This window comes from Pelophylax lessonae (assembly GCF_965119305.1).
Source record: "Pelophylax lessonae genome assembly, chromosome: 2".
NCBI lineage: Eukaryota > Metazoa > Chordata > Amphibia > Anura > Ranidae > Pelophylax > Pelophylax lessonae.
This window is the reverse complement of record NC_138769.1, coordinates 120,643,387-120,657,273: the sequence shown is the minus strand read 5'-3', so window position 1 is coordinate 120,657,273 and position 13,887 is coordinate 120,643,387. Positions and strand designations below refer to the sequence as shown.

Below are 13,887 nucleotides of genomic sequence, written 5' to 3'. Positions count from 1 at the left end.
GCCGGCAGTTGGCTTTCTGATAACAGTTGCGGCTCAGCACATCCCTCGACTGGTCAGAGTTACAAACCAAGCCGAATTCGGCTTCGATCAGGTCTCCGATGAAGTAACCTGAAAGCGACGGCCCTTCTGGTTTACTCTGCTGCCAATGGCGCTGATTTAAAAAAATGGGCAGTATGCATAAAACGCTGATTTTGGCGTTTCGAATACCTTTAGGAGCAAATGCTTAGACCCCAGATCCTTCCTTAAAGAGTACATGTCACTGCCTATTACTGTCACAAGGGATGTTTACATTCCTTGTGACCGCAATAAAAGTGATCAGAGAACTTTTTATTTAAGGGAACAGTGGAAAAAAAAAAAGAAAACTTAAATAGGATAAAAAAAAAAAGCGCCCCCGTCCAAAAAAACGCACACGTAAGTCACGCCCGTAAATGTCAAAGGTGTTCAAATCACACATGTAAGGTATCGCGGCCATCAGGGCGAGAGCAATAATTCTAGCAAAATACATTCTCTGTAACTCTAAACTGGTTTCCGTTAAAAAAAATTTAAAGCGTCACCTATGGAGATTTTTAAGTAACTTAGTTTGTCGCCATTCAACGAGTGTGCACAATTTTATACCGTAACATGTTAGGTATCTTTTTCCTCGGTGTGACATCATCTTTCACAATATACAAAAAAATTGGGCTAACTTTACTGTTTAGTTTTTTTTAAAGTCAGTGAAGTGTATTTTTTACAAAAAAAAATGTTTAAAAGACTGCTGCACAAATACCATGTGACATAAAAGATTGCAAGGACCGCCATTTTATTCTCTAGAATCTATGCTAAAAAAAAATATATATGTGTGTGTGTGTGTGTGTATATATATATAATGTTTGGAGGTTCGAAGTAATTTTCTAGAAAAAAAATGACTGCTTTTAACTTGTAAACAACATGTTTCAGAAATAGGCGGCTTAGTCCTTAAGTGATTGAAGTGTTACTAAACCCAGAACCTGCATTCACTATATCTGGTCTCCCACAGTACACAGAACATGGAAATGCAAATAATTTACTAAATATAAACGCATAAATACTTTCTAATCGGCATTATATAGCAACTTTGGGACTTGTATCGGTTCCTAGTAAAGCTTGTAGGAGGAGTTTTCATTCTCCCCTGACCCTCTGTCTGGACAGTGCTGATTGGCCCCGTGCTAATCACATGCATTCTCCCAAGTAAAGAAAAAAACACTCAAGGAATACACACCAAACTGAGCATGTGCAGCCCCTCCCCTGGCTTTGTAACTATCAGGTTATTTTCTGGAGACAGTGAAAGAAGAGGCGGATCAGTGCGACATGATCAAACAGCCTTTATACACAATGCAAAGTATTACCACTTAGTGCCGGTTCACATTGGTATGATGTGGGAACCTTGTGACTCGCAGGCAGTTCACACTGCCCTATGCGAACTGCTGGGAGTGTTGATACAAGGTTAACGAGACCCCCAGATTAGTTTGCATATCGCAGTGCATACTGTCAATTCGGACAGAAATCGGATCACATAGGTGTGAACACCCATGCAATCTGATTCTGGTACAAACCAAAAAAAGGGTCCTGCACAACTCTGGCCTGAAAACGATGTAAGTTGAGCCATACAATCTGTATGGCTGAATTTGCATCTCACAGACATCGCATGTTATTAGCATAACAGTGCGGTGCGAATCGCGTGCGATGTCTTGCATTGCTATAGTGTGAACCGGCACTTAGATTTCACAGTGAGTAATACAAGCATGCTTTACTGCATGTACACATTGATTTTACTGTTGTGGGTTTAGTAACACTTTAAGGACAACATGGAAACATAGTGATGTTATTTATAGCAGCTATTGATATTTTCAGCCCTCAATACCCAGTGCATGTTGGAAAGTAATAGGTACATCTTCAGTAAACTGCTTGCTATGTGTTACAGCAGTTTGCATATAACCTTTGCCTGTCATATTATAAATTCCTTATGGCGCGTTTCCACTGAGCTTTCTGGTACAGTTCGGTACGGTACGCTATTTATGCCGTTTCCATTATGAATGGTACCCTAATTCCGAACCGTACCGTGCCACTTTTTGGTACCCTTGGTACATTAGTACATTAGTACCGTACCAACTGGGTGGAGCTACACTCTGCAGAACTTTAATTGGTTGACAGAGAATCGTCTATCACAGCTTTCCTGCTGTGACCAGCTACACCACGCCTATCATGAAAAGGGTACTATTGGCAGTGGAAACGCAATATGTACCGAACCGTACCGTACTGAACCGAACCGTACCGTACCACTCAGTGGAAACGAGGCATATTAGGCTTGTAGTTTTTGTCAGTGGAATAAGTGTGCCAGCTTTGTGATGATGTGTGGATAAGGTTCATTGTGTACCCGTGCCTTCTCAGAAAAGGTCATCCCTAATGTGGCAAATAAAACAGATGTCTCTGGGCAGTGGGGATATATTCATATAATGTGTCCACATTTCATATTGCCTTGTCATGTGCACTAGGCAGCTGTGTGTACCAAATCTTGTTCCAAACACTCCAATGTGTTTGTCATTTAAAAATAGTAATTTCTCTAGCACAACACCCCCATGTAATATTATTTTCTTTGACTGCCGATGTCAGCCTGATTAGTTTACAGTGAATAAGTACAATTTAAAAAAATAAGTGTACATCTAAAATGCATAGGAATGAAAGGATCATTCAACCCAATACTATGATTTCATTGAAGCTCCATACTGGATTTTTAATAAAATCGCTTTACAATGTGGGGTTGGTTTACTAAAGCTGGAGAGTGTAAAATCAGGCTCACTTCTGTATAAAAACCAATCCGCTTCCAGGTTTTGTTGCCAAGTTTATTTGAACAAGCTTAGAAGCTCGTTGGTTTCTATGCAGAATTGAGCTTGATTTTCCACTCTCTGACTTTAACAAATAAACCTGTGTGTGTCCAGATATCGCCTGTATTTAGGACTGAGTACCGATCATCCGTGCCCAATGTTATCTACAGATCTTACAGCTTCTGTAAAAAAAAAAAAAAAAAGTTTTCTATTTAAAAGTATGAACAAAAATGGTTCTAGATATTGTGACTTTTTATTTAATATTTTTTATTTCTACCTTTCAGCAAGCAGAGGCACAACAAGCTATGGCGCTCTCATTCAGATAGTGACCTCTCAGATCATCATGAGCCTATTGGCAAAACAGGAATGGACTTGACTAAAAAGGACATTACATCGTCAGCAGAGCAACTCTCAGACATACATCATTCCTTTACACTGGGACCTCAGACAGAGAACTGTAACCCAAATTGCCCCAACAGCAACTCCTTGTGCAACGCAACACAATCACATTTTGAGTTTACATCTTGTGACCTTCACACTGGACAAATAGAGGACATTTTGAACCTCAACACCATGAATGGTTGTCCGGCGCGATGCTGCGTGGAAGAGTCTCCTGTCTTCCTGGATAATTGTAGACCAGATAGACTGTCTGGAGATGTGTCTCCGCATTCTGAATCTTTTACTGATAGAAGTACTGAGCTGCAGGACTTTATGCTGGAAGATATGGAGAAAGATGCACTGAAGAATGATTTGAACTGCCACCTCCTGCCTCTGAGGGAGCTTGGATCACAACCAGGTGAACCCCCAGAATCCCCTGACCAACCTTCTTTTACATCTCAGTCAGAAGACATGAGTGCTGATAGGATTGATTTCTTAAGTGCACTGGAAAAGTTTGTTGAATTATCTCAGGAGAATCGTCCACGCACATGTTCCACCTCCCGAGCAGAGGAGCAGCTCGGCAATGTTAGGAACGGGGTCATAAAAGGATCTTGGCCTGAAAATGTCCTCTCTGAAAGCCCAGTAGATAAGCTACGAGTGAGCCCTGATATCGGCACACCACATATTTCTGAAGATTCGTCTACAGATGAAGAGCAGCCAAAGGTATGTACAAATTATGGGTGTTTTCTTGATTTCTTGTTATCTTAGATGTCATTGGTTGTCCCACCTCTCCCATATACCTTTCATGATTGAGATATGGACATTGCTGTCTAGCATAACAGGTTTTGGGTAGGTTGCTTTCTTTAATAATAGTTGCTTGAAGAGGAGCTTCAGTCTCCCCCCCCCCCCCCCCAAAAAAAAAAAAGTTCATTATAGTTGCTTAAAGAGGAGCTTCAGTCTCCCCCCAAAAAGTTAAGTCAGCATCTACGAATACTGTAACTACTGACTTTTAATGTATGGATCCAGCGTTGTCCTCACCTGAGCCAATTTTCAATGGGCTTTGGGTCCAGGCACCTGGCATCCTAACTAAGGAAAACTAGCAGTGGATCCTTACAGCTTCACACTGCGCAAGCCACGCTGCACTTTGTGAATGGTCTTCTAGTTTTTTTGGGACCTGTTGTGTATCCCAGAAGGCTGTGGGCGAAGGGGGGGGTGGGGTGAAATTCCACTCGGATCGCTGCAGAGATCTGGGCGGAAGTGGGAGCAGGTATCTGTCAAAACCAGGTACCCACTCCCCTGCCCCATAAATAGAAGTGCCAAATGTGGCAGAAGAGGGAGGAGACGAACAAGTGGAACTTCTCCTTTTGGGTGAAGTTCCGCTTTAAATTTTTAAGATATGGTGTAAACCCTGTTACAATGGCATTATCATCATAGTTTGCCAGAAATTGTGTATCACCCTACACATGTGTATTCCTTATGCTTAAAGGCCTCCCTGTAATCCTACCAGACTTCTACGTAGACATTATATACCTTGTCTAGAGTTAACGGATAGTGGAAAATCACTGCTAGGTTGTGCTCTTGCAAGCAATTGCTGGTAGTGTTTGGCGATCTTGCTCACATTTATTGTAGTACTGGCGCAATCTTTTGTAAATGCACAATGTCTAAAGAATTACAGAAAAAAAGGCCTTGCTGTATTTGAGTGGTGGCTTGTATGGTTCAACACAAGCCCCTGTAAACTAATTAAAAGTTCCAACTTACTTTTGGAAAAAAAAATAGTTCCAACTTACTGGTCAAGAGTTCGGGTGGGGGTGCCTTCTAGTTCTGATGGCCTTTGTTGAGGAAAGGTTGACTTTAGCTTTACTGACAAGGTTGGCATAGCAAATTTGTCATCAATTTTAGATGAAGACCTAAAAGCATAAATTTCTCTTTTGTTCGACGGACACAGTGCTTCATAAATCATAACTACTGGGTTATATTGCCTCCTCCAAGAGTCCAAGAGGGCCATCCTCAGCTGCTTTATAACCCCCCCCCCCCTCTGCTCTAGGTAATTAGTTTTAAGGACAAGGAGTTCTGTCAGGATCGTTACCTGTACCATGGAAGGGTAAGTACAGTCCCCCCTCTCCCCTTTTTGGTGTTTTTATTTGGGGTTGATGTGAGTAACCTCCAGGGACGGTCGGACCTGCCAGCAGGTTCCCTCATTCCAACTTTAAAAATCCCTCAGTGAGCTGGGCTTCTCCCCCCACTCCCTTTCCCCCCCTGTCTGGACCTGGAGTCTAGTGGGGTTTCCAGGGCAGGGGTTGTAGTGGAGACCCCTGGGGTCTGCCCCCCTATCCCCACTCTTTAAGGGTCCTGGGATAGTGTGTACTGCCCTGGTAGTCTGGAGGGGGTCCCAGTGTAGGAGACCCCTAGGTGCATGCCCCACTGTTTGCAGTGTGGGTATAGTGTAGGAGGGTCTCAATGCAAAGACTGGTTCATAATGCGCAGGGGAGTCTCCCCTAATGTGTGTCCTACCTTCAAGAGGAGGTCCCCTTGCAGAGGATGCAGCATTGCAGAAGGCACAGGGAAAATCCTGGCAGCATGCTGTAGCTGATGGCAGCCATTTTCTCTTAGTCTGGCTGGTCTCCGGTTAAGGGCCATGTTTGTGTAGCCCGATGTCACGGGGGCCATTTTCCCTTAGTGTGGGTGACGCTGGAAACGACCGAAGCCTCAGGGGGATGCCGAAGCTCCCTCTCTTCCTCTGGCGTCTCATCTGATTCTAAGCCTGATTCTGCCGTGGATGCAGCCCACCAAGGGGGGCTTAATATCACATCCCCAGATCCATCCGACAGTGAGGATGACTCCTCCATGGTCGCAGCAGCGAATTAAAAAGCTCTGGTAGATGCACTTATCACTGCAGTGCGTGAGACTTTAAAAATGGAGGATGCCGCTGATGTAGCCATGGACGTGGCTGCGTTGTTTAATACGCATAAGTCACTTCGCACTCCAAAAGTGTTTCCTTATGTGCCTTATTTTGACAGGTTTTCCTGTAAGGAATGGGAACAATCAAAATTACCCCTTGTGGTCCCCAAATGTTTTGCTGTACATTATCCTTTTGAGGAGTCACTTTTTAAAAAAATGGACTAGTCCACCAGTGGTGGACCCTCCTGTTTCCAGGTTGAACAAAGCTACCATGATCCCAGTAGCGGAATCCCCGTCCTTTAAGGACCCGGCTGACAGGAAAGCAGAGGCTGTGGCACGCAGCATGTTTACTATGGCTGGTTCGACATTGCGGCCAGTCTTTGCCTCAGTCTTGGTGTCTCAGACCCTAACTGAATAGGCCAAGCTTTTGCACCAGGGCCTGGGGGGTGAGCAGGTCTCCACTGCTTATGTTGATTTAGTGGACCAGTTGGCCCGTGGGCTGCATTTTTTTTTTTTTGTGATGCAGCTTTGGATACAGCTCTTGTGCTGTCCAAACTTTGTTTCAGCAGTGGGGATTAGGCGCATTCTGTGGCTTAGGAATTGATCCGCAGACCAAGCCTCTAAGAAAGCTCTCAATGATCTGCCCTTTCAAGGCAATCGCCTGTTTGGGGGCTTCCCTGGATGACAACATTAAGGGTATCGGGGGGGGGGGGGGGAGAGTACCTTCCTGCCATAGGCTAGGAATGGGAAGGAGCCCTGTGGCAGACGGGGGCCCTCCTCCTCAGCACATAGAAAATTATTTTGTGCTTCTGGGACGAAGAATAAGGAAAATAGATTTTTCAAATCTTCCCCGGTTGGTTCCAAGCATCCTTGGTCTGGTAAGCCTAGAGCTAGCTTCTCCGGACCCACAGAAAAGACCCCTTCAGCATGAAGGTCTGCCCTCACCCATTATTGGGGTGGGGGGACATCTTCGCTAGGTTTCCAGCCTCATGGACCTCCATGAGCATCAAGGGGATCCACAAAATGATTATTTTTGGGTACCCAGAAAGGGGGACAAAGCTTGTCCTTTTCAGATTTCTTAAGTCCTGAGTCTCCTTATGCAGATTTAATTCCTGCAAAGGTTCAGGTGATGTCTGAACTACCTAAGGTTCCCCTATCTCTGTCCAGGGAATTGATTTAACTAGGTCTGATTCTAATTTTGACCAGGGTGGTCCTTCCCCTGGACAAACTTCAGGAACCACAGGCCATGATTCACCGACTGCTGTCACACAGTTCTCTCTCCCATTTTGCATACAGATTGTTTGTCTGGTGGTATCCACCTTCAAGACAGTTCTTTTGGCACAGTCCTACATGCAGCTCCTTTAGCAGGTTCGGCTCCACAGTTGGATACCAAGGTTCATGGCGAGATCACGGGTTCCTCTGGCAGATGGCGCAGGCGTCCAAGTGCCACGGTAAGGCCAGTATCATCCTCCTCGGCTCAGGCTTCTTCCGCAATTCCTGCGAGGAATCAAGGGCGAGGATCTTCCAATCAGTCTGGTGACCAAAAACGTCCCTTGGGGGCTTCCTCTCAGAGAAGACCAGTTGTCCCAAGGGCTGATCTACCATCTTGCTTTACAATCGCTGGTTTAATGGCTTAGCTATTGAAAGCCAGATACTGAGGGATAGAGTAGAGTACTGTAGTCAGCCCCTATGTTTATCAAGTGTGTTCTATTTTATATTTTGTTACAATAAAGTTTGCTTTTATGGGGTATATACACCCCGGCCTGCCATACTCCCTTCCTCCTATAGAGACCTCCTCTGGGCTTCTTTTTCGGAAATGCGTTGTGTTCTGGAGTTTGAAGGGCCAGACGCCACCAATACTGGTGATATTACCCAGCAATGAGATCCTGTGGTGCCATATTTTCTCCTTTAGTATACAGAGGTCTGTGGATCAGTGATCCCTACTATGGTGAAGGGGAGGAAGTCATCTTCCAGCAAGATATACCATTGTATGTAGAAAGCGTACATTTCTTGGTGTGAGTCGATTGGCGTTCATACTTGATCCTTTTCTGTGGCTCGGATCTTAACCTTTCTTCAACAGGGCAATGGTCAGAAGTTGGCCTTGAGTACCATCAAGGACCAGATTTCTGTCCTGGCAATCTTCTTGCAGCGACCCTTAGCCGAGCATTCTTTAGTTCATACCCTCAGTCAGGGGGTTCGACATGTGGCTTCACCTGTACGGCTCTTTTGCCGCCATGGGATAAAAAATGTAGCACTTTCGGTTCTCCAGAAACCTCCATTTGAGAATATTCGGGAGATTCCCTTGCCTAACTTATCCCAGCAGGTGACATTCTTGGTGGCTATTACCTCAGGCCACAGGTTATCGGAATTGGTGGCATTATACTGTCGCAGTCCCTATTTGGTGGTCCATAGGAGTAAAGTGGTTCTTCGTCCCTGTCCATCATTCCTGCCCAAAGTGCTCCCTGACTTCCATTTGAATGAGGACATTGTATTGCTTTCCTTGTGTCCCAATCTGGCTTATCCCAGGGAATTTGCTTTGCACACCTTGGATGGGGCTTGTGCGTTTCGGGTGCATCTGGCAGCTACTGAGTCCTTTCGGAGGTCAGACTCGCTTTTTGTGGTTTTGGACGGACCAAGAAAAAGGGCTGGCCGCTTCTTCGACTACCATCTCCAGATAGATCAGGCAGACGGCCTATTCCATTAAAAGTCAGGTTGCACCTTTCCCTGTCACAGTGCATTCTACTTGGGCGCAGAATACTTCTTGGGCCTTCCATCGTCAGGCACAAATATTGCTAGTTTGCAAGGCGGCCACATGGTCGTCGGTGCATACCTTCACAACAGTTAGTAGATACTTTGGCATCTGCGGATGCTTCTTTTGCAGGCTGCTGTTTAAGAGGGGCTGTTCCCTCTTGAGGGGTGTTTTTCTTTAAACTTGTATTTTTCAGATGGGGCTTCTGTGACCCAGTTAAGGGCTCTTATGTTTAGCCTTGGGTTATTTTCCCCACCCCTCATTTTTCTTTTGGCACTGCTTTTGAATGCCCCAGTAGTTATGATTTATGGAGCGCTGTGTCCGCCGATGAACGAAAGAGAAAATTGGATTTTTATACCAGCTGAGGACGGCCCATGGGCGTAGCCAGGTGTTTTTTGTTCGTCCTAGTCCTGGAGGAGGCACTATAACCCAGTAGGCACAATTTATGGAGCGCTATGTCCGTCGAACTCCAAGAAATGGATTTTACGGTAAGTAAAAAAATCCAATTTTTCTGAGTGCCTACATGGTATGCTAGACTTCTGTTTGCATTTGCAAAGAAATAAGTGCAAAGAAATAAGTGTTTCAACACAGATGTGCTAACCTTTTGTCTTGTTTTGGTATATCTTTTCTCTTAGGAGATCTCTGAGCAAAAAGACCATCTTTCCAAATCTCTCTCAGAAAATGGAATATCTGTGAAAGAAATTGTCACAGAAATCGAGTCCTTCAACCAGGGAGCAGGCCAGTGCCAACAAAAATCAGACAATCTGTCTAGCCAAGTACAAGCACCAAAGAGAAACACAATCCATGATTTGTCACTTGAAGCTGTTTGGGAGCCAGAAAATAGCAGCAAGCATCCAGCGTGTGAGAGTGGAATATCATTGCTACACGATAAGCCTAAAGATCAGAAGTGTCAGGAGGGCAAGCAAAGTTCTGAGGAGGATAGTGAAAACTCAAATGATGCAAGTGACCAACAAGATCTTTCTGGTCCGGCTCCTAAGTTGTGTGCAGGCTCTGTCCGAAGAGCCCTAATGGAGTTTGAGGAACGTCTAAGACAAGAGCAAGAACAGCAGCAAATCACTGCTGTGCCAGTACGAAAGAACTCTAAGAATGATGCCGCTGTTTCTGATACTTCCACAAAGTGTAGATTTGAAGACTCTTTGCTTGATATTGCAGATCATGAAAGGGATAAAAGGGTAAGAATAAAAATTACAGGGTTTGAGGCTGCGGAATCCCCCAGATCTGAGCCATCTACAGATTCACAATCATCTCTGCTGTCTGAGCCTCCTTCTGAGCAAGTAAAGCAGGACACTAACCATTCAGAGCTTGCAGTTAAACATAAAGTCACAGGGAAAGAGCACCAGTCAGCCACTACAACTGATATCTTGGAGAGAACAAATGAGTTGGTACATCTTCCAAAGAGGATAGAATTAGATCATAGTAGCGAGTCCTTTGATAGTAATGACAACAACATTTCTCCACAGAATACTGTAGTACATACTGGGGATGTAGCTGTGGACTCAAAAAGGTGTCATCATCTGCCCTTAGAATCACCCTTAAGAAATCTCTGGTCAAGCACGTCAGACAGTTCTTCTGCACATATGGAAAACCTGCCTTTGCTCAGTGCACCAAAATCGGGGCCTCCAAACGTGTCCTTTACTATAGGTAGCCCAAAGGAAGAGTTCAATGTAATAGACTTTAAAGATCCTTCTCCGACTAGTCCTGGAGTACATTCAGATTTCCCAAGTTCTAGTTATTTGTGTCACCCATTCTCCATTGTTTTAGAAGGTGCCACTGAAGATTGCACCAGTACAGAAGAGGATTATGGGAATCTTTCAAATTGCACAGAAAAATACAGCAGTGACCTCTTCATGGGTGTGAGCGAGTTGATGCAAAGGGAAGCAGACAGTGCCTTGTCACAATTGAGCCATGAAGATCTTAACTTAATCAATAAACTTACAGAGAATATACGGGAACTACGTGAAGTATTGGATGTCTCCGCTTTTACTTTTGGCCTTCCCCATAGCTCCAGTAGTGACAGCATCAAAGACTTTGGTAGCAATTCCGGTGTTGTCAAGCAAAGAGCGAAAGAAATTGAGGCACGGATTCGGCAAGCTGGTCTCACCACTCCGTCCCAAATGAAACGTTCTGCATCTCTGGCCAAACTGGGCTGCTTAGAACTTTCTAAAGATGATTTGTCTGAGAGGGAATCTGTCTCATCTGACAATAACCAAACTTACTCTGATCTTCTGCAGAGCTCCCTCCGGATTGTGCCAGGAAATTGTGAATCAGATTTGAATTCAAAATCTGAAGACCCATCAGGAAAGCTTTGTATCCTTTCTGTACAAGCTTCTACAGGAGTGGAACCCACCCAACATTTTGTTGAGCAGATAAAGACTGCAGAGTGTGTTGTGAAAAGCAAACCAGTGGAAAAGCCTCTTGTGCAGTATGCCAAAGAGTTTGGTACAACTCAACAGGGTTTACTTCTAAGTTCAGAGTCTGAAGTGACAGTTTCCCAGGAGCACCTTCACCAAGCGGTGGAGTTAGAACCCACAGTCCCACTGGTAACTATAACACCAAGGCATGAGTATGGTAGAACTCATCCTTTGAGAAGGCTAAAAAAGACCAACGAGAAGAAGAGGACAACCAATCCACTATACAACACCATGTAATCCTGGAACTTTTTAGTGTTTGTTTTTGATCTTTTAAAGGGGCAGGTGTAATATGTGAGGAACGTGCACTTTATTGGTTAATTTTATATATTTTGACATATTGTTTTATGTTTTACTGTTCCTGATGCATGTATAGTATGGGCTTCCCCTACCCCTCCTTCCCTTTGTAAGTAATTCCTGACTGCACGTTAGTCAGTGTACATATATACATATATAAAAAAAAACATTTTTTAACTCTTGAGAACCTCAGATGTTTGTTTTAAGAGCTTAATAGCAGGTAACTGTTGCAAGTTAAGTCTTCGGGCTGTGTTGCCTGATTGACAGTGTCTACCAATGCTGTAGGAACAAGGCGCACTTTCAGATGCAACGTGTTTCGGCTTTCTTCAGCACTTCAAATCAGTGTTCTGGTTGAGGATCGGAGACTTCTCTATTTCCTCAGCAAATGTGAAAGATGTTTGAAGAGCAGAGGTGGTTTATTAGTCTGCTGGTTTTGCAGTGTTCTGAAGTTGCCGTCTTCAGTTGCTTTGTATGCTTTTCCCAAATCTTAAGTTATTGTAGTTTCCTTCTTTTCTTTTCTTTTTTTTTTTTTTATGAAGTCACTTTCTTTCCCTGCATTCTATACCAAATGCCTTTTTGGGGTCAACAGTTTTGCCATGTGTCAGGAGATGCCATGGCAGGTCTAGGGTTCATAGTGCCACTTGGCTGTTGACTTTCCACTTTTACTATAAACCTTACTGAACAAGACGAAGCCTGTTTTTATGGCAGGTCTAGATCATGAGATTACAGATGTTTTGCTGCTGTGCAGACAGCTCTGTGTAACTGAACAGCCAATGTATCTACACTTCAACTCCTGGCAGTACAACTTTTATGTGTGGTATTGTATCCGGTTAGTGAGGTTGGATGCTGCCGCAGCCTGACTGGACACAGTTTACTCTTTTACTAGTAAGTCTTCATAAAAACACCATTCTTTTAGTGTGATTCATTCTGTTTTAAAGGGTTAGCCCACCCAAAAAAACAGTGGGTTGAATATTTACCTAACCCTTAAGTGTGCTAGTGTTGATATCTTCATGCTTTAGTTCCTAAGTGACAATCCCTCAAGGTTATTTAAAATAGGACATACATTAAATCCTTTTGGTGAGAACAAGACCCTTCGTAATGGCTCCATGAGGGAGGCAGATCTGGGAACTTTGGTATGGAGATGTCACCCCTGGATTCCTCACGGAAGTCTGTTCAGAGGTTGCAGCATCTGTCTTGGCAGAATGGCCTTTTAATCGCTGAAGGCTTTGACTTGTTAAAATGATACTATGCGACCAGGCAAACATCTGATCTGAATTGGAATGTGCTCTTATTTGTTGGTCTACAATACGGGAATTAACCCTTCATTACTTGAAATAGTGCTGTGGACCTTCAGAGTTTATGGCCATATTTGTTTTGCCTTTTCACCTTTGTTTTTAAATACACACCACTATTGACCCAGTTTCCCTCGATTTCCACCTTCACTCACCAGAAATCTAGCGATTCTTAGTGCTGCCTATCTGTCTGTATGATAATGACCTGTAAATGTTACGTAGTGAGTGTGTTTGATATTCAGTGCAACGCTATCAAATATTTGGCCTTCCTAGAACTGTTATGTCAATGTTTGCTTGTATTGAAGTATATACAGTATATATGTTTGAGTGTGCATCTGTGTACGAGTTTATACATTATTGCACTCATACATATATATATATATATAATGTTTATTATGTTATATATTGAACTTTTACTGACTGGGGTTTTATTTGGCAATATTTTGCTGCAACTGGAATACTCAACTTAGTGATGTTTTTATGATCATTTCCTGTTTTTAGCAGTTGTTTTAATTTGCTGCTCTACTTTGCAGAACATGGTTCCTGAAAGGCAACTAAACTTAAAATGAAAACCTGAAAACACACAAACCTTTGAAAACCGAATACAAGGATTCCAAAAGACAGTGTCTTTTAATTTGTTGATGCTTTATTTTAAATCTGCAAATATTAGATCTAGCATAGGTTTTGTATTGGTCCTGCTGACAATGGCTGAGTTCATGAGCATGAAAGGTAAATTCTACTTTTAGGGCTATTGTACTGTAATTTCAGTCTTGTGTTATCCAAAATCCCTTAACTATAAAATTCTTGTTATTAAAGTGGTTGTAAACCTCAGTCATGAAATCTGAACTAAGCACATATATCGGTAGTGTTTACTTTTCTCTCTCCAGAGCTCTTAGTGTGGTTTCTCTCCGGTGCTTTGTTCCTCTTATCAGCATAAGTCACTTCTGAGAAGTTTTCTTGACACATGAGATAAATTTGTGATGGGGAGGGAGCTCGGCACACAG

General features: G+C 43.4%; 1 protein-coding gene across 6 annotated transcripts in view; it reads left to right on the top strand.

Annotated features, from left to right (window-relative positions):
- The window catches only part of SSH2 (slingshot protein phosphatase 2), a 379,616-nt gene extending 365,931 nt beyond the window's left edge, over nucleotides 1–13,685 (top strand). For all 6 annotated transcript variants that reach the window (XM_082245092.1, XM_082245091.1, XM_082245088.1 and 3 more), the window contains 2 exons: nucleotides 3,125–3,941; nucleotides 9,501–13,685. In XM_082245092.1, coding sequence (XP_082101218.1) covers nucleotides 3,125–3,941; nucleotides 9,501–11,534 — 2,851 coding nt within the window. In that variant the 3' untranslated portion in view covers nucleotides 11,535–13,685. The remainder of the gene's footprint in view (nucleotides 1–3,124; nucleotides 3,942–9,500) is intronic.
- Nucleotides 13,686–13,887: the final 202 nt, after the last annotated feature.